Source organism: Staurois parvus, unplaced genomic scaffold (genome assembly GCF_062004578.1).
Source record: "Staurois parvus isolate SC_StPar_1 unplaced genomic scaffold, SC_StPar_1.0 ptg000392l, whole genome shotgun sequence".
Taxonomy (NCBI): domain Eukaryota; kingdom Metazoa; phylum Chordata; class Amphibia; order Anura; family Ranidae; genus Staurois; species Staurois parvus.
Window position 1 is genome coordinate 5,641,786 of NW_028318188.1, and position 21,112 is coordinate 5,662,897.

A 21,112-nucleotide genomic window follows, 5' to 3' on the forward strand; every position below is an offset into this window, starting at 1 on the left:
ACCCATTATGTCTCGATAAACCATACATTTAGGTCCCATTCACACTTGTGAATGGGGCCGTTTGCAGTTAGATGCAGGAGACCCAGAGGGGGTTCCTGGCAATTAGCTGTCCGCAGGAACCCCTTTGAAAGCAATAGAAGTCTGACAGGTGTGATTACCAGGAAGCTCATGGAGTGATTACCTGCAATTGATTGGCCCTGGATGAGCTGATAATTCACAAGTAATTGCATTATCAGGCGAGGACACGAGGGTGGCCACAAATAGCTATGAGAGCTATCAGCCTCCCATTGCTTTCAATAAGGCTTCCTACCCACAACTAATCACGATTGCTGGGTCTCCTACATCTAATTGCAAATTAGAGTTGTCTGTCAGCTCTGACATAAGGAAGCAAAGCCCTGCTCCTATACCAAGATGGCCACCTCCACACAGAAACACAGAGTGGAACATGGTAAAGATAAGTCAGTAATGGGGAAAGGATAGACTGCCAGGGGCCCACAGGCAGTACTGGTGACCCTATGTGTGCCTTTTCTGGGCACAAATTCCACAAGTAGGGCCATCTTTAAAGTGAATCTACAGTCCATTTATCATTTTCTTAGCTCTTCACATAGAGCAGTTTAATATACATAGTCTTCTCAGAACATGTCAGTGTTTTAAAGAAGGGGTCCCCAAAGTTTTTAAACAAAAGAGCCAGTGTACTGTCCCTAAGACTTTTGGGGGGAGGGGGGGAGAACTGTGGCTAGTGAGAGTAGAAAAAGCCCTGGCATCAACTGGAGTAGACAATGCCCCATCATTGGTATTAGGGGAGCTATATTGCTCCATTGTTGGTATCAGGAGAAGGAATAGTGCCCCATCATTGGTGTCAGTAGGAAGAATATTGCTCTAACATTGGTGTCAGTGGGAAGAATAGTGCCCCATTGTTGGGGTCAGTGGTAAGAATAGTGCCTTATTGTTGGTATCAGTGACAGGAATTACGCCCATTTGTTGATGTCAATGAGAGGAATAGTGCCCCAAGAGCCTGATAAAAGCAAGCAAAGGGCCACATCCGGCCCCCGGGCCACAGGTTAGAGACCAATGTTTTTAAGCATTATTATTGTGTACAGTACAGTCTGCAATGATATAAGAGGTTAGCCCTTCCGCCTAGCAGTACTATGGTCATCAGTTCAAATCACAACCACGACACTACTTACCTGGAGTTTGCATGTTTTCCCTATGCCTGCGGGGGGTTTCTTCTGGATACTCCAATTTCCCCCCACAGTCCAAATGTCTAAATTGGCCCTAGTATGTATTTGTATGCGAGTTAGGGACCTTAGATTGTAAGCTCCTTAAGGGCTGGGACTGATGTGAATGCACAATATATACTGTATGTAAAGCGCTGCATAAATTGACAGTGCTATATAAGTACCTGTAATAAATAAATATGTACATGGGGGCAGTCATATTGTCCATTACGTATACAGGCTCAGCTTCCAGTGTGGTACTGTTTCTGTACCTCTCCCTCAATCCATGTGTATCAGTTAACTCTAAAAACAATAAAATTTCTAAGCGCTCTATTATTTTCTTGTACTTTGGCTGTACTGACACATACCGGGACAAGTCTGAAAGGGAAGCCAATTGCCTGTGAGGTCACTAGCAAAATCATGGATGAAAAAATATTTAATAAAGGGGAAAACAAATTCTATGTTGGTGAGTTATAGTAGGCTACATCAAGACTGAGTGGGGTTCACTGCATACTGCATTAAAATCAAATGGGTGAGGCATTTATTTACATGAAAGTTTGTATAGAAGTGTCAAAAAGTCACGTTTGCTTAGAAGACTTCTTTGCACTTATGACCTAACTAACATTAACAGCAGAGGGCAATGTTCACCTTGGTTTTATTCCTCGTACTGCTCATCCTGCTCCTCAGGAAGCTGAAAGTCCGGCTCACTTTGTTTTTCTCCGCTTCAGGTTTTGTAGGAGTCATGTATCTGTCCCATTCCTCCTCTTCAATCCTGAAAAATAACATTGTAGTTAATGTTCTGTGCAACATAGAAGATGGCCAAATAAACACACATACCAGCACACTCACACAGGTGGCCATGAGCAGTAGAAACGTATTACCGTGTTCTTTTGACTCGTGATTATCAAGTAATTGGGTATTATTTCCAAATGTTTGCACTCTGAAAACTATATATCCTTTAGACAAACATTTCTCGAAAAGGATTGTCTGTAAAGATCGACTTTTTCAACAAACTGAATGCAAGTTTGAACAAGATCTGTTATTCCTAATCATTGTGTAACTAATATGCTGCCAAGTTCCTGCTCATTGATTATTTGACCATTCTTTCCAAAATTTGCCTATCTATGAGTAGCCATACTCTCACTCAGCGCACTCATTTCCTCTCAAACTATTGAGGTTGAAACCAAAGTACTTATGGAAATCCATACAAATTCCAATGGACTAATACCAATACAGCTACTGCTTTAAAATGGTTGTAAACCTCAGAAATGAAATATTTTTTTTAATCCAAACAACTTTTATTGTCAAGATAATAGATAAAATGGAATAGTACTTACATAATCCACAATGACATTACTGCAACAGCATAATATAACATAAATAGAACATGGATACGTAGATCCCGTAGTAAACAGAATAACAGAAATGGTAATCAAACAAAACAGAGACCACAAGGATCCAAAACTTTCTTGACAATATCTTGCTTTTTCCTTTTTACGTCTTATTCCTTCCCGACCAGATGTAAACAGAAATGGGGGAAAGGAACAAAGCCCAAAACATGTCTTCAAACAATAACAAAAAAAAAAACACATCAACAACAACCTCTGGTTCACCCAAGACATCTCATCAAAAAGAATGGGCGATGCACATGAACTCCCCCAGGGGAAGGAGTGGAGCCACACACCTGATATAAAATATTACATCTGCAGAAGTCGGTCCACTATCAATTGAGAAGGGGCAAGCCCAGGTGTATCCAGCCAACCGTGCCATACCTGCTTGAACTTATGACAAGCATTGCAATGTTGGTACACGAGTTTCTCCAATGGGAATAAATAATTAACAATCTATCCATTGCTTACTAGTCGGAGGCGATAACAGTACCTTGCTATCAACTTCCTAGCCAGATATAAAAGTCTAGATATCATAATATACCCTCCTGGTTGGAACAGTTCTTGGTCCAGTGCACCCAACAGACAATGCAAGGGATCCTGGGGAACAGTATATTGCGATGCTAGAGAAATAAGTTGGAGAAATTCACTCTAATATCTATGTAGCTTGGGGCAACGCCAGAGCAGGTGAATCCCGCCTGCCCCACCGATACAGTTGCACAGAGGTCCTATACGCTCGAAGATGAATAAACAATTGGGACAATATATGTGAGGGAGAAAGAGAAATTCCCGGAACAGATTCCAGGGCAGCATCGCAGACATCTCAAGCAAACTCTCCAATATCCCAGGATCACTGCACCCTGCTCCGGAGACTAGCTTGATCCTGTACTGTAGACAATAGCTGGGAGTATACCCAAGAAATCATGCCCTTCTTATGGGTTGCCTGAGTGACATCCTTAAGAAAAACTGAGTCTGTCAATGTGAGATTAGAGAGCGAAGACTGAACCTGTATCGCATGGCGTAGCTGAAGATAACGACAAAAATGCTTATGTGTAAATGTAAATTCCATTTGCAGTTGAGAAAAGGACTTTAGGATAGCCCCCGAATACAGCTGATATAAAAAATTTCAGGCCTCGATCCCTCCAAACGTGAAAAACCTCCAGTTTAGCCAGTTTTACATATTGCGGATTATTCCACAAGGGAGTACAGGAAAGAAAGCCGGTAATATGAAAGGGCGCTTTTACCATACTCCAGACTCGCCTCAAGAGTCCGCTGTTGAAGCCGTGGATGGAAGGATCAGTAGAGCCATTCCAAGATGAGAAAGACGAAATGGTGGGGTCAGGAAGGGAAATCAAACTAATAATGGGATTAGTATTATCAGGTGAATCCCAGCCAACCAGTTGCTGCAAATGGGCCGCCAGAAAATAAAGTCTGGGCTCAGGAACCGCCAACCCCCCTCCCCCCCACCCCCCCGACTCTTTTCCATATCTCAACGTAGACAATTTTATCCTAACCACTTGTTTTTTCCAAATAAGACTCCTAAACCGGGTCTCTATGCGATGAAACCAGCTCTTAGGAATCCATATGGGAGAATTATGAAAAATATAAAGAAGTTGCGGTGCCCAAATCATTTTAATTAAATTGACCCTACAAACCACCGACAGAGGGAGTTTATATCAGCTTACCAACTGTTACACTTCAATTTCTGCTGATGGAGTAGAGGTAAAAGGTTAAGAGAAATATACTGCCTAGGATCAGGAGAGACTACCACCCCCAAATACTTAAATGTAGACACTACTAGGATGCGTTGTGCACAGGCCGGGAGGGGGAGTTCTACAGGATCCACGGGCATTAACACAGATTTATGCCAATTAATTTTAAAGCCGGAAAATCCACCAAAGTGTTCAATAAGGGACATAACAGCAGCTAAGGATGTGGAAGTATCGCCCAAATATAACAGTGTGTCATCCGCATAAAGGGATATCTTTTCCAAAAAAACACCCCTTGTAAAAAACGATGATGTCCAGAGATCATCGCACCAAAATCGCTAAAGGCCAAAGCAAATAAAAGGGTCAAGAGAGGACAACCCTGCCTCGTTTCCCTCTGCAGCCTGAATGAATCTGACAAATCCCCGTTAACCTGGATACGGGCACTGGGGGCCGCATAGAGAAGGCGCACCCATCTAATGAACATGGGCCAAAGCCGAAACTAGATAATACTTCCCATAGATAAGGCCATTCCACACTATCAAATGCCTTGGCCACATCCAAAGACAAAATTGCCCTCCTCCCAGGATTGTCTACCGGAATTTGCAAATTCAAAAAAAGTCTATGAATATTATTAGCCATCGCTCTAGAAGGAATAAACCCCAACTGATCTTTATTTACAATATTACCAATAACCCACGCCAGTCTAGTAGCTAGAACCTGTGCCAACAATTTAGCATCTGTATTCAGAAGGGAAATAGGTCAGTAGGAGTCAGGTTTTAATTGATCTTTTCCAGGCTTCAATAATACTATAATAACAGCTTCATACATGGAGGGGGGCAAACCATTTCTATCCATGGCGGCATTCAGGGCATAGAGTAATGCCGGGAGGACTTGCGCACTGTATCTATTATAGATTTCGAATGGCAAGCTGTCTGAATCTGGAGATCTATTACTGGGGGTGTCTGCCAAAGCTTCCGATAACTCCTCAACAGTAACTGGCATCTCCAGTTCTCTCTGGTCAGTCTCCGATAAAACAAGAAAAGAGCAGGTATATAGAAACTGCAAAAGCTCAGAATGGGTAGTTATAGTTTTAGAAGCATACAGATCATCATAAAAGTGATGAAAAACTCTCAGGATTTCCACATGACTCGTTCAGATCACTCCAGCCGTATCCTCAATCTTGTCTACAGTGGACACCCCTTATTGTGACTTCACCACAAGAGCAAGAAGGTGCCCCGTACTTTCCCCTTCCTAAATATTTTTGTTGCAAAAAATATCGCTTCTTATCTGCCACTTGAGTAAGCACTGATTCATAAAGGGCTTGGGCCTCATTCCAGGAGGTGCGGTTACAGGGGCTTGGGACTTCGATCATCTGAATTTCCCGCTGTTGAACATCTAACCATACCTTTTCCTCCCACTCCCTGGATCTATGCTTAACCACTGAAATCTCCCGGATAATCAAGCCCCGCAGGAAGGCCTTCATCGCATCCAAAACCATTCCTGGCGGGGACAAGCCTTCATTCCACTGCAGAAAGTCTGACAACTCCCCCGAAATCAACTTTGACTTCGTAAACCGTGTCAACCAAAATGGATTCACCTTCCACAGCGGACGAGAGCGGGTATAACACACCTGTTGCTTGACCCAGAAAGGGTCAGATAGAGCTCTAGGTAAATACGCAGCATCAAACACATATGGCAGGATAGTCATGTTCCCAAGGCCCAAATCTATGCGTGAAAGCTCATCATGAGTAGCAGAAAAACATGAATAACATTTTGATGTCAGATACTTCATCCGCCACACATCCCTGGCTGTGATTGACAGCACCGAGAGCTAATGGGCTCTTGCTGCTGTCTCAGCCAATGAGGAGGTAGAGTCCCCATACAGCTGAGGCTATTGTGTACATCTCTAGATCGAAGGGGGTTCAGGTAAGGATTGGGGGGGGGGGCTGCACACAGAAGGTTTTTGAGTCTTTACAACCACTTTAAGATGGCCACAGATTTTAAAAAACAGTCACAAGTGCATGCATACTATTGTCTCCTGGGCCAGTTTCTCCCTAAACAGAAATATTCTATTTTAACCACTCCTATTTCAGGCAATTGAAGACGTAGGGTGAGCTACACAAAGTCCCATCTGCAAGAAAACGATAGCAAGCAAGTTGTTTTTTGTATTTTTTTTTTTTTATATCAGGGCTATAAAACACCTAATGGGGAGACTATCATCTCATGTCTACGGGCTCCTTTAGCCAGAGTTAAACCCAGGACCAATATTTTAGTGTTATCAATATATCTTTCAAGCACTACTATAGCAGCAAAATCATGATGGGGCAACTTCCACTCACTCAAACAGCAGCAGATGTTAAGTGATATACAGTATATGGAATACGCTAGGCTGTGTGTATTGATGTACAGTATGAAATAACACATGCAGGGATGACTTGTCACATCATGATTATATCCTTTATCTGACACCACAATAAACATCTGTATTGTTATCGTCCATGACTACTATTTCTGGAATTCCCATTATGTAAGAAATACCTTTGTATTTAAGTCATTTCTATTCATCGGTTATACAATGGAAAATACCAAGACAGATTTGTAGTCAGGCTCATTTTTTTGGTATGTTTCTTTTTTTATATATAAATGGAAAAAAAAAAAACAGTGGATGCTAAATTAGGACTTATTTATGAGTGCAGACTGCATGTATAGTAAATCTAATCCTTAAGAAACAATCAAAAATTGTCCACAAACGATTTAAGTAGATTAGAGCTCTGACTTTTTGACGGACGCTGATAACTAATCATGGCTTCATAAACTTTTATAGATCAAAGGGATTAAGTTGTGATATGTGATAGTTTTTTTTGTTTTTTTAGGTAGGAGTAAAGCACTTTGGGGATCTCCGATTCAAGAGAATGTTTCAACCTTGTATTATGGATATATATATATTTTTTTTTTTTTTAAATCCCAATAAAGTTTTTCTATTTTATTAAAAAGTGAAACTGAACCTCTAAAAACCTAATAGTCCAATAGACTGAATAAAAGAATTGCATCATGAATTTACTAACAAATAAGATAAACACACTAATACCTCTTCACTTTGTCATATGGATTGGAGTACTTTAAAGCGGACAAAGCATCTATGTAAGTCATGAAAACACCTCTATCTCCCCTCATCTGCTTAAAGAGCTGGTATTACGGCTGGAAGCCTGATTTAAATTATCCGCTTATTCAGTAAATCCAGAAGCAATCTGTGGTGACTCCAGCAACCCATAAGAATCCACCTTTCGCTGGTAACCTCAAATTTGAAAAGGTGATGCGAGTTGCTGGGTTCTTCACAACATCATTGATGGTTGAACTGCCTCTGTGAATAAGGTTGCATTTCTTCCTATATAATTTGTTAAAAACCTATAATCAGGTTTACATCGACACTATGAGGATGTTTCAGAAATTTAGCAGTCAATACTTAACTGTATTTCCAGTAACCTAATCTAGGTATTTGATCTGCTTCATTAGCGAAGTCATACAATATCTTTGCTACTGGCTGCTCTTACATAAGCAACAATTTCTGAAATTAAAGGAGAAGTATGGCCAAAGCTCTTTTGGCCATACAGAGAGAGAGAGATGTAGTGGGGGTTATCATTTTTATATAAATATAATTATTCGATAAACGATAGATAGATCCCCCTATGAAAGCAGTAGTAAACTTGCATTCAAAATAAAAACTTCTACCTGCAAGTTAAGGGCATAATGTGCTAGTATGCCCCCTAAAACAAAGCCCTCAGCAGTGTGCTGTCACCACTGACAGGGCTTCCATCGCCCATCATCATTCTGAGCGATCGTCCGATAAATCATTAGTACACAGCTTTGGAGAGCTGATCACGACAATTCATGCAAAATTATCCAAAGGGACAAGCATGAAAACTCTTGGGTATTCAGTGTGAGTGACCAAAACTGTACATGCTCGGAAACGAAAGGATGCATTACAAGACATTACATCACTTCTGAAGTTGTATTCTGTAGTACAAGAATTTTCAAAACTTTAATAACCTATTCATTTTCAATATGAGACTAGCATGCAAAAAAAAAAAAATAGACAATAATTCGTCCGATATTCTCATCATGTGTACTAGGCTTAAAAAAGAACTCTGGGATAGGCAAAAAAATCACCCATTAGTATACCCCCCTACACAAAAGACCAAACAGTTAATACAATTTTGAAAATCTTTACCATTTAGGAGAAAAGTCTATTTGAATTTTCATAACCTCATCTCTGTAATTCAAAAGATAACATCATCTGCTCTGTCAAGGAGGTGTAACAGCAGGGATTACATCATATCCTCTTCTCACTCTGCAGTAAAAGGAAACTACAGTTCCCATCAACCACAGGGAATTGTAGTGAATGTGAGCAGGTACACTAGGCCTGAACATGTTGAATGTGTCTGAGAGTCTTGGTCTGCCACCATTGCAAGTGGGGCTGAAATACATCACTGTTTGCTGAAGAAAGAACTATAAAAGGGATGTGCCAAGGTCGGTGGCTGGGGGAATATGAGGCATAGTAGCCACTGGTCTTAGAAACAGGAAGCCAAAGAGAATTAATGGTTTGATTTGAAAATGAATAGGCTATTTCAGAGCAACTACTGAGTGAACCTGCAGATGGATGACATATTCAGTGAAGGTAGGAAATCAGCAACAAGGACATGTAAAGAAGTTTTTGCCCAGAGTTGTGCTTTAAGGCATCTGGTCATGTGACAGGCTATCATAGGTTCCCAAAGCTTCTTATTCTCAAAGACCAGCAAGTATTTCAACAGTACACACTTTTTATTTCAAGGCAGAAAAGGAGGTGAGGGTTGGAGAGGTTTGTTGCTACACATTGGGTTAACTTTAATGTCTTCACACAAAATATATACAGAACAGAGATATTGCAATACCTTTTTTCTCTTGACTGTTCAGGAAGACTGTACGCTCGTTCTAGTAAGACAAGAAGAAGATGTTAGGTTTCAAAGTAAAAAACATTTGTAGAATCCACCACCACACGTCTTTATTCTACCTAAAAATCATGTCACAATGGATCAGATAACAGATCAGATAATGGTTAGTTTAGTTAATCCCAAAGTAATCAATATAAAATTAGTCACATAAAAGAAATGTTAGAAAGGGCCTGATGAATGAAGAGTAAGCTGGCTTCCTTGCTTTAATTTGAAAGTGAACTGGTTATCATTACCAAAGGGACATTTTCTGGCAATACACTCATTACGTCTATGGTACTCTGTTAGTTGCCTATCCCCAGAGTCCTGTCTACAGTCTCATACGGCAAAAGTATGGAACCCTTAACAAACAAGGTTGGATTATATTCACTTCCTATGAAGTGGTATAGATGTAAAGCCTCATATACAGAAATCCTGACATTGCTCCAGTAAAAAGTCCACACTGGGCTTTATTACAAGTGGGAGAACACTGCACAAGGTTTGGCCATGTACCAGGCTGACATTGTTTTAGCTTTACATAACGTGATCCACTTCACTCTGCCAAGCAGCATAGAGTGTTTCCTACTGTAAATAAAATAATAATTATACGTTCTGCTAGTTCAAATACTGATTATGTCACTATTTCCTCCACACCTGGTGGATGCTTTTCTGATTACATGTACACTGGAACAAATTTACAAAAACTGGCAGAAGAGATTCTCCATGTTGCCAACAGCAAGAGAGGTCTTCTTGCATTTCATACTCTTGTTCTAGAGCAGGGGTAGGCAACCTTTGAGAAGTGGAGATCTACCTGAACAACATGAAAGAGATCAAAGATCACCGGGGTTCAGCATCATTTAAAAATAAAAATAAAAAATAGCAAGGCCTAACTAAATAGCAAGGAAAATGTAGAAAAATATAATAAAACAACTGTCACTGTAAAAATACAAACGTAGCCTACCTTAAAAATGGACAGTGTCAGTCAGTAGGGCAGTGGACAGTGTCAGTAGGGCAGAGGTTGGTGTCAGTCAGTACAGCAGTGGATGGTGTCAGTCAGCAGGGCAGTGGACAGTGTCAGTAGGGCAGATGTTGGTGTCAGTAGATCTGTGGACAGTGTCAGTAGGGCAGAGGTTGGTGTCAGTCAGTAGAGCAGTGGATGGTGTCAGTAGAGCAGTGGATGGTGTCAGTAGAGCTCTGGACAGTGTCAGTAGGGCAGAGGTTGGCGTCAGTAGCGCAGTAGATGGTGTCAGTAGTTTTATTTTTACATTTTTATTTTTTTATATTTTTCACAATTTCTTTAGGAGCTCTGTTGAAAGGAGAGCACTTGGGGGATGGGCCAAGCAGCAGAAAAAAGGAGGAACAAGTATGGGAGGGGCAGCAGTTGAGGCGTTTAGTAGAACCAATTCCCTGTATTTTCCTCCTGAAGCAGCCAGGCACCAGGCAGAAAAATCCCGATCCCCAGCCATTTGCTGGGAGTTCATATTTTTAAAATACCTTCCTTCCGACGATCCCCTTTATTGTCCTCCAGGAGCAACTGAAAGCTAGCATCTCCTCCTCGCCCTCCCACCAACGTACAGCTCCTGCAGGAGGAAAATCCAGGAGAATCGGTTCTAGTAAACGCCCCCCGCTGCCCCTCCCATCCTTATTCCTCCTTTTTGCTATCTGGCCCCTCCAGGGAAGGGGGGTGCTAGAGATCACTGCTATGGGTGAAAGGGGGGCCGAGGACATTGCTGGGGGGGGGGGGGAGCCAGAGGTCACTGCTATGGGGGAAAGGGGGGGCAGGGGACACTACTGGAGAGGGGAGTGATGTGAAGGATGGTAGAGGACACTACTATTGGGGTGGCCCTGACCATAGCAGTGTCCTCTGCACATCACCTCCCCCTCCCAGTAGTGTCCTCTGCCCCCCCTTGCCCCCATAGCAGTGACCTCTGCATACAGCAGGTAAGTATAGCATGTTTATTATTTTAAGAGAAAAAAGAGGCTTTACAACTGCTTTAATCTATATATGGAGAGGAGAGAGAGAAGTCAAAGAGCCCTGTGTACTGCCTGGGCTTAAGATCCATGAGGCTACACAATGGGATTGATATGAGCGCTAACACAGGTAACTTAAGGCTCCACAAGTTGCCTGACCTTCAGCACTGTTAGGCACTTTTTAAGCCAAATCAAGTTAAGCCTAATAAAAATAAAGATAAATTATATTAAAAAACAAGAGCTAGATTACAGCATCAGGTTGCGTCTTCTTTACTTCTGCATTAGAGAGGCCAGAAAGAGAAAAAAAAACTGACAGACATTACCACTTTCAATTGTGTCTCAAGTTATATTATATATTACCATTAAATAACCAAGGGTGGTGGTTACTTCATCTTCTAAAATGTCCTAATCCTCTTGGTTACAGGTCTCGACCAAAACAATGTAACAAACTGAAACTGCAAGATAACACCTTGCGTGGCAGGCACATCGACCAGCTGTCCCTTATGGTTCATATCACACTGCGTGCCAGCCGTTCACAGCACAATGGTGGAGCACATTTGGCATGACACTGAACAGAAAAACTAGACAGGATCTTTTCCCAACACATTTCAAATGGAGATCACGTCTTTATCAGGACAACAACCACTACCATTTACTCTCAAATATTCTGTATTATATTCCATAACACAATACTTTTAAATACTTCAAATCATTAAAAATTAAAACTAAACTGAATAATAATAGCTTTGTGAGCACTGTGTTCAGTACTCAAAAAAAAAAAAAATACATTCTCTTGACCCTAGACCCCTTAAAGTGTATTTCCACTTTTGCAGAAACATTAGGATAATAAAATATATAATATATATGCATCTAACTCAGAACCAGCAGGGTCCTTGTTGTGCTTAAAGCCAGCTTCCACACAGCAGCCCCGTACGCACACTTTTGATCTCCCTGCTGAGACCTCTGTATGTCAGCTTCTATCAGTAAGTGCTTGCCTTCCAATATACCTCCCCTTACCAATTATAAAAGTTTTGAACCTTGCTAAGTTATCATTTTCTCTATACTCATTAGCCAAATGCCAGATCTTACTAAATCATTTTACTTGCCACCACATTCTAAAATCATTATCATGTAGGACAACCTTTTTTTAAAGAATAAATTCACCTTTTTAATAAATGCACATCTTTTTTGCAGGTAAAAAAAAATGTGCATTTTTTTTTTCTTTAACTATGTGCCTGCAAAGCAAGGTGATCAGCAGATCGCGGGAGCTATGCAGCTTCAGTCTGTGTAAGCTGTCTGCTCGTACCTCGTACAGGTAGGGAGTTATACACTGACTCAATGAACTACCTTAAGCACTCAACAGCGCCTTGGTAGTTTATTGAGAACTACAAGCAGACAGCCGGTACTTGTACTTTTCACACTCACAGAACTTGGTGAATGAATGATGCAGCCGGGCAGGCAGAGCCACGCCTGCCCATGTTTTTCTTAAATGGCGACAGTGAACGGGAGGAGAAGTTACCCTGCTCATTGTCAAAATGGAAGATGGGGGGGGCAGCTGCATCTGTAACATGTTACACCCTGAATATGGGTGTAACATGTTACAAAAGGTGAACTTACCCTTTAATGGTTGTAGTATATCCTTTTTTTTTCATTGTATCCCAGATATCAATAAGTACTTGATGACATAAATCCTGTGTAATAATAATAGGAGCAAGTAACATACATATAGCGAGGGTCTCTCAAATTTGACTGCAAAGGTGGACATACACTTTAAAGGAATATTCCCTTTCCAATGTTTTTAACCCTGCTGAGTCTAAAAAATGTTAATTTACTATGACTGCACGGATATACAGCAGAGAAATGATCACATACAGCACACCAAGCTTTTTTTTCTCCTTTATGACATAACATAAATGTACAATACATACGGTGCAAAGTTAATGTAAGACGTTATTTTTGTGAAACCTTTCTTTCGGTGGTTTTTATAGCAACAGTTGTGTACATTTTTATATATTATAACAGCTAAAAGGAAGTAAACATAGAAATAATACTTTTTTCCAGTTCACCAAGGTTAGTTTTAAAGTAATTAGGGGTCAGTTTAGAAAGTATGGTCATACGGCTTTGAAAAAAGCTACTGCATGATTTTAAAGCACAGCAGTGTTGAGGGGGATCGTTTTCATGTGTCAATCCATTAAACCTGTTGTGAAGTATATTAGATTAATATCTGTCATGTTGTTTAATACACTCATTTTAGTTTTTTACTATTTTTCCATCATTTATTATAATTCCTAACTGCTTTGTGAATACCACATAATTAGCATCCTCTGAAACAGGTCATTGTCATTCCTCGTTTTGAAGTGTTTGTTCTTTTTACTGTCCCCTGTGCCAATGCCATGCCACCTGTGCTCTATAATCATGCTATGAATTGCTTGGCATCAAGTGTGACTTATACAATCAGAGAACGTTGCTTGATATGTTCCTGCTATACAAGCACAATTTGTTACATTGTTTAAATAATCCAATTTTTAAGTGCTTTTCTTTTTATTGTCAGTAAGCAGCTCTCAATTGTATAAGACCAGTCATGAGATCTTGGCAACAAAGCTCTTAGGAGAGATCAGGAGCGGGGACGGAGAAGAAGTAATATTCAGAGGACAGGAACTGGTGAGTAGCAAGCCCAGTGACAATCCAGTAGCAGGATTATCATCAATAAAAAAGATGAGCATGAAATGTGAGACTAGCACTTTGAGGTGCATTATTACTTAATCCTCATATGAAGGTTCAGTTTACATTCATACCTTATCCTCACTGGAAAGTCAAAGTGCAAAGCGAGGAGTAAAAATTGTTTCTACACCATAGCAATTGCAATACATGGATTTTCATGATTTCTTTATTTTGTTTGTTGTGGTCTATTATTTTTTTATTCACTTTTTATACTTGTACAATTTTGTGGACAGCTTGTTTTGGGGTCCTTTTTTTCCCATTCCCACCCGGTACATAATTTACTTGGGTCATATTTCTAGCTGTGTAATATTATCCTTGAGCAGTATTGATATACACTGTACTTCACAAAGTTTTGACAGTGGCAGTTCTTTCTCCCTTTTTAGGAATTAAAAGGGTTCTGTAACCAAGAGACTCTGGGCTTTTTAAGCTGGCCATAGACTGATCAAAACAGAAACACAGATAATTGCTGGCAAAAAATACCAAGTGGTCTATTGAGTGTGCCCCATTTTCTTTTTCAAGTTTTTTTTTTTTGTCTAGATCTATGTTTGTCCCAAGCATGTTTGAACCCACTTACTGTAGACTGACTCACTGCGTCTGCTGGAAGTCTTTTTCAAGCATCAACTACTTTTTCTGGAATATAATACTTTTGAACTTTCCTCCTGCTAGTTTAAGGTCATGTCCCTGTGTTCTTGATCTTGACTTCATGTTGGAAATACTGCCCTCTTGAACTTTATTCACCCCTTAGATGTACATAAAGGTTTTAATCATGTCTCCCCTTTCCCTTTTTGACACTCGACTTTACATATTAAAGGGATATTAAAGGCTCTCTTTTTTTTTTTGTAAAATAACAAATATGTTATACTTAACTGCTGTGTGTAGTGGTTTTGCACAGAGCAGCCTGGATCCTCTTCTCGGGTCCCCCACAGGCTCTCCTGACTCCTCCTTTCTGTTGGGTGCCCCCACAGCAAGCAGCTTGCTATGGGGGCACCCACTGCTCCATGTGTCCATTCACACACGGAGCTGGGGCTTGGCCCCACCCCCCCCTCCTCATTGGCTGACTGGCAGTGATTGACAGCAGCACTGTCTCAGCCAATGAGAAGGCAAAGACTCGCGAAAGCCGAGGCTGTTGTGCACATCAATGGATCGTGATGGGCTCAGGTAAGAATTGGGGGGCACTGCTGCATACAGAAGGTTTTTTACCTTTATGCATGGAATGCATGAAGGTAAATAACGTTGAACCTTTACAACCACTTTGAAATGGTTATAAAGGCTCAAGGTTTTTTAACTTCATGTATTCTATGAAGTGTTGAGAAATGGTCAACCGGCACCCTGGGAGAAAATGGGAAAGTGCATCCCCCTCCGTTCCCCGTTGATAGAGTCCAGGGGCCTTTGCCACACAAACCCCCTCTCTTAGTGTTGGCCTTACAGTTTCAGGCAGGCTCTCCCATTTAAATTTTTGCTGTGGCTGAGCTGCCCCACTTTCTGCCAGAAAATTCATATAGCAGCATGACGCAATGTGGGCGAGACCTATGCAGGAGGGTGACCTCTGCAAACCAGCACTGAATAGCTAAGCAACAGTAGCTGCAGCATCACTAAGAATGCTTTTCTATGGGGCAGGCAGGAGGAGTGGAGTGATTCAGCACTGGTACCACTGTGAGGTGCTGGCACCACTGTGAGTAATCAGACAAACTGACATCTGTGTGTGCCATTAGACTTGATCTGCATTGGCACCTGTAGAGCTGCGGTACCTGCACTCCTCTGCACTCCCTAGGTATGCATTCCTCACTGCCCCTCATTCTCTTCCCAGTGCAGAGGTCCGCTTCCTTCCATCTCCCCCAGCACCAAGTTCCCATCACCCCCTAGTCCCCCAATTACACAGAGCTCCCTCCCACCCCCAATACATAGAGCTCAGCCTCCTCCCACCCCTCCAGTACAGTGTTCCTCCCTCTGAACCCCCCTTTATCCACTACAAACCTTAACCCTCATTGTCCTCCCACCACTTAGCTCCCCCCTTCTCCCACCGCCATAACAGAGCTTCATCCACCCCTAGCCTCCCAGTACACTGAGCTCTCCCTTTCCTCCCAACCCCCAGAACACAGCTCTCCCTCTCCTTAGCCCCTCCCAATCCTTACTGAGCCTCCTGATCCAGAGACATTTTGGACAGTCTCTTCTGTCTGGGGATTTTTCCTCCTCATTGACTGAAACAGCAGCAGGAGCCCATTGGCTCTCCCTGCTGTCAATTACAGCCAGTAAGCCAATGAGGAGAGAGTGGGGGGCAGGGCCAAGCCACAGCTCTATGTGTCAGATGGATGCATAGAGCAACAGCTCAGGGACAAGCACGCAGTGGTTATCCCAGGGCAAACCGCATTCCCTGGCGGCACTGCTCAAGGGGGAGGAGCCATGAGTGTCGGCAGGACCCAAAAATAAGAGGATCAGGGCTGCTCTGTGCAAAATCACTGCACAGAGCAGGTAAGTATAAAAAAAAAGGAAGTTTTAGTATCACTTTAAGTTCCTGAAGCCTCGCCTGATATGTTTTATCTCTCAGTCCTGTCACCATTTTTGTTGCCCATCTCTGAACTCGTTCTGTCTCAGCGATATATTTTTGTAAGTGAGATCTCCAGAACTGGACACCGTATTTTAAAAGGTCTAACTAAAGATCTATATAGGGGAACCAGGACCTCCTTCCTTCTGCTGGTGATCCCTCTAGTGATGCCTCCTAGAGTTTTGTTTGCTTTTCCCACCGTAAATTTGTCCGATTCAGTGGGGACTGGCCAAATTTCAATCAGTGTATGGCCGTCCCTGCTCAACAGAAGTCAATCATTTGATCGACTTCTGTCAAAAGGGACATGCTGGAAAATTTTTGTTTATTCTGTGTATATAGTTTGTGTATTCTGACAGTGATGGGTCTCACTGTTAGAATACAATGTCCTGGTGAAGGGGAGGGGAGGGTTGGGAGCTCTCATCCACTTCACTTGGATATAGGAACCGCTGTGTTTTTTGGATGGAAAAAAAAAAGAACCATCTATGGTCAGATTTAGAACACCGTGACCAATGGATTTATCTAAAAATCTATGCATTTACGTCATTACCTATAATAAACGTGTTTAACAAATGGAATAGGACACACCATTTCTCCATGTGGGTTTCTTATTGTATTATTTTTTTTTTTTTTACACAAAAGGTCCAACTAGATTTCATTTATTAATGATCTAAGCAATGATGGTTTGGTCTGTCTCTCGACAACCAACTCATGTTCACAAACATAAGGAAGAAAAAGAATTAAAGTCCTTTGCGGGCAATTGTAATAAAGCGAGAATAACAAAACCACCCTCATTGGACCAGTTACATAGTCAGGTTTAAACACAACACAACTCCATTCACAGTTCAACCAATAGAAAAAAATAAATAAACACAATAAATAAATAGAAAACCCACATATACAGAATCCTAAACCCACCAGTTCATCCAAAGGAAGGCAAAAAAACCCTTTAATGCATGGTCCAATTTGCTCCAGCAGGGGAGGGAAAAGAATTCCTTCCCGATTACCTGTAGGCAAGTGGATATTCTTTGGATCAACAATCCCTGTTGGTTATTACCATTAAATGTTCATATCCAGTTATACTGCGTTTTGTTCATTTAGGAATGCATCCAGCTCTTTTTAATACAATGTCCAGAGCTGGCCAGAACTAGCTCTTGAGTGAGTCTATTCCACATTTTCCCAGCTCTTACATACTGTATTACAGTTAACAGAGTTAATATTTTCAATTTTTTTCTGTTTTGGAAGAGCCCATTAAGGCACACCTAATCAGATAAAAATGCAGATAAAACATTTAGTATATATAAAGAATTTTGCAGTACATCAAATGGCAAACTGATAAAATGTTTATGTTTTTAGTATACCTCTATCCTGTAAAAGTTTATGAGAAGAAGTTCCCACCACCTGTTATAGTAAGAAAGACTAATGGAAGGAATTAGAACCATCTAATGTGTACTTTAAAACACAAAACATAAAATAAAAAAGGTGCACATTAAAGGAAACCTGTATTGATAGAAACATGTAGACTGCCATTAACAACTCCTCCTTGTGGAAAATGCTAGTTTCCTGGCCACTTCTGACATGAATCATTAAATAGTCTAATCTGTATGTCTACTGTGATCAGTGTGCAAGTCCTCCCACTTAGCAAAAGGTAGCAAAAGGATGATCAAGGAAGGAACTTGTCGGAAATTTTTCAGGTGCAGCTGTCAGAACACAATGCCCATCGGGGGGAGGGGGGGAATAGGGCTTGTAGATGTGGTTGCAGGAATCTGTTATGGCCAGCTTAAGGCAGGAAAGACACCCACTGTGTTGGGGAAAGGGATTAATTTGGGGCAGGAGCCTTTCCTGTCTCTAGACCAGTGATGGCGAACCTTTTTGAGCCCGAGTGCCCAAACTGCAACCCAAAACCAACTTATTTCTTTCAAAGTGCCAACACTGCAATGAAACCTGAATATCGAGCTTTTGGTTTAGAAAAAACAACTCGTACAGTAGTGCAAACTAATTAACAGTACAGGGATGACCAGAGACTGCGGACACAGTACAGGGATGACCAGAGACTGCGGACACAGTACAGGGATGACCAGAGACTGCGGACACAGTACAGGGATGACCAGAGACTGCGGACACAGTACAGGGATGACCAGAACTGCGGACAGTACAGGGATGACCAGAGACTGCGGACACAGTACAGGGATGACCAGAGACTGGGGACACAGCACAGGGATGACCAGAGACTGGGGACACAGCACAGGGATGACCAGAGACTGGGGACACAGCACAGGGATGACCAGAGACTGGGGACACAGCACAGGGATGACCAGAGACTGGGGACACAGCACAGGGATGACCAGAGACTGGGGACACAGCACAGGGATGACCAGAGACTGGGGACACAGCACAGGGATGACCAGAGACTGCGGACACAGCACAGGGATGACCAGAACCTGCGGACACAGCACAGGGATGACCAGAACTGCGGACAGTACAGGGATGACCAGAGACTGCGGACACAGCACAGGGATGACCAGAGACTGCGGACACAGCACAGGGATGACCAGAGACTGCGGACACAGCACAGGGATGACCAGAGACTGCGGACACAGCACAGGGATGACCAGAGACTGCGGACACAGTACAGGGATGACCAGAGACTGCGGACACAGTACAGGGATGACCAGAGACTGCGGACACAGTACAGGGATGACCAGAGACTGCGGACACAGTACAGGGATGACCAGAGACTGCAGACACAGTACAGGGATGACCAGAGACTGCGGACACAGTACAGGGATGACCAGAACTGCGGACAGTACAGGGATGACCAGAGACTGCGGACACAGTACAGGGATGACCAGAGACTGGGGACACAGCACAGGGATGACCAGAGACTGGGGACACAGCACAGGGATGACCAGAGACTGGGGACACAGCACAGGGATGACCAGAGACTGGGGACACAGCACAGGGATGACCAGAGACTGGGGACACAGCACAGGGATGACCAGAGACTGGGGACACAGCACAGGGATGACCAGAGACTGGGGACACAGCACAGGGATGACCAGAGACTGGGGACACAGCACAGGGATGACCAGAGACTGGGGACACAGCACAGGGATGACCAGAGACTGGGGACACAGCACAGGGATGACCAGAGACTGGGGACACAGCACAGGGATGACCAGAGACTGGGGACACAGCACAGGGATGACTGCTGACCTTTGGGGAGGGAGGGGGAGCGGGTACCTGAATTTGACAGGTACCCGCTCTTACTTCCGCAGAGTTTTTTTTTTTTATCTTACCTGTTCCTCGATCCAGCCGCGCGCTGTCTTCCCGGCTTCTGTAGTGTGGGCGCTCGTCGGACAGCCGGATGCCCAGTGCGCATGCGCGAGAAGCGCTGCGCTTTGTGATTGGTCCGGCGGCTTCTGGGATCTGTCATGTGTCCCAGGTACCGCCTTACCATTCACAAGGAGCACTGCTTCTTGTGCATGCGCACTTGGGACCCGGCTGTCACGCACACTACAGCCGGGAAGACAGCGCGCCGCTGGATTCTCCTGGCGTGCCCACAGATAAGGCTCGGCGTGCCGGCTGTGGCACGCGTGCCACGGGTTCGCCACCACTGCTCTATGCTTGATCAGCTACAGCCAGATAATCAGAAGCAGAGGACAGTAACAGCTATATACGTCTCTCAGCATAGGTATCCTGTAAAGTAGTCCATTTAAGGGTGGTGACATACAAACCACAGACACTGATAGCAACAATATAACCTCATCTATTATTATGAAATCAGTTAAGAATAGTTTCTAAGGGTTACTGCACTTTATAAGAAACTGCTTTTTATTGTACTACCTTACTTAATAAAGTTAAAACTGAAGTCTAGGTATAATCTTTATTGCATAACTCTATTGGTCCAGCTTGGACCAATATAAGTATACATAGCTCATATCTGACGGACCGTTGTGGAAGCGGACATTCACTGTAGTAGTGGCCACTACTATAGTGATCGCCAACATCTTCTGGGTCTTGAGCGGCTTCCCTTCTGCACAGTGACCACAGGGGGTTGTTTGCTAGACACCCCCCTCAAATCAAAAAATTCCTTGTTTTTTAATAAATACAATCCATTCTCTGACTGAATGAAATAAAGAGGAAGGACAGTGACGTCACAATCTTCACCTCATCCAATCAGAGAATGCCTTAGACTTTTTGAAAAAGTAGAAGGCATTTGTGAATGGTGGCAGTGCTGAGCGAGAGATCCTCTGGTCAAGTAAAACCTCTTGGCACAAGAGCAAGAAGATTGTGGTGATCACTGTAGTAGCAGCGACTACAAGCCAGACCAATGTAACTATGCAATAAAACTCATGTCCAGACTTAAGCTTTATCAGTAGCTGAGAGGGAGAAATAACAGGAGTTAAGAGTATAGTAAAACTAAGTCATACATGGAGTACTTTATTGTGTACTTTTTATTTTGTAAGAAAATGCATCCCTGAATTTGCATGTTTAATCAGACCCTTTATAGTTCTCTACATGTAGTGTCATTCTGCAGACTGACATCACTCCTTAGCAGCTGACCTCGCCTTCACCAACATGAATAAAAAAATTAATTCAG

General features: G+C 42.6%; 1 protein-coding gene across 4 annotated transcripts in view; it reads right to left on the bottom strand.

Annotated features, from left to right (window-relative positions):
• The window catches only part of ARHGEF28 (Rho guanine nucleotide exchange factor 28), a 305,207-nt gene that overhangs the window by 92,671 nt on the left and 191,424 nt on the right, over window positions 1–21,112 (bottom strand). For all 4 annotated transcript variants that reach the window (XM_089686171.1, XM_089686172.1, XM_089686173.1 and 1 more), the window contains 2 exons: window positions 9,243–9,282; window positions 1,866–1,989 (listed from right to left, as the gene is read on the bottom strand). In XM_089686171.1, coding sequence (XP_089542297.1) covers window positions 1,866–1,989; window positions 9,243–9,282 — 164 coding nt within the window. The remainder of the gene's footprint in view (window positions 1–1,865; window positions 1,990–9,242; window positions 9,283–21,112) is intronic.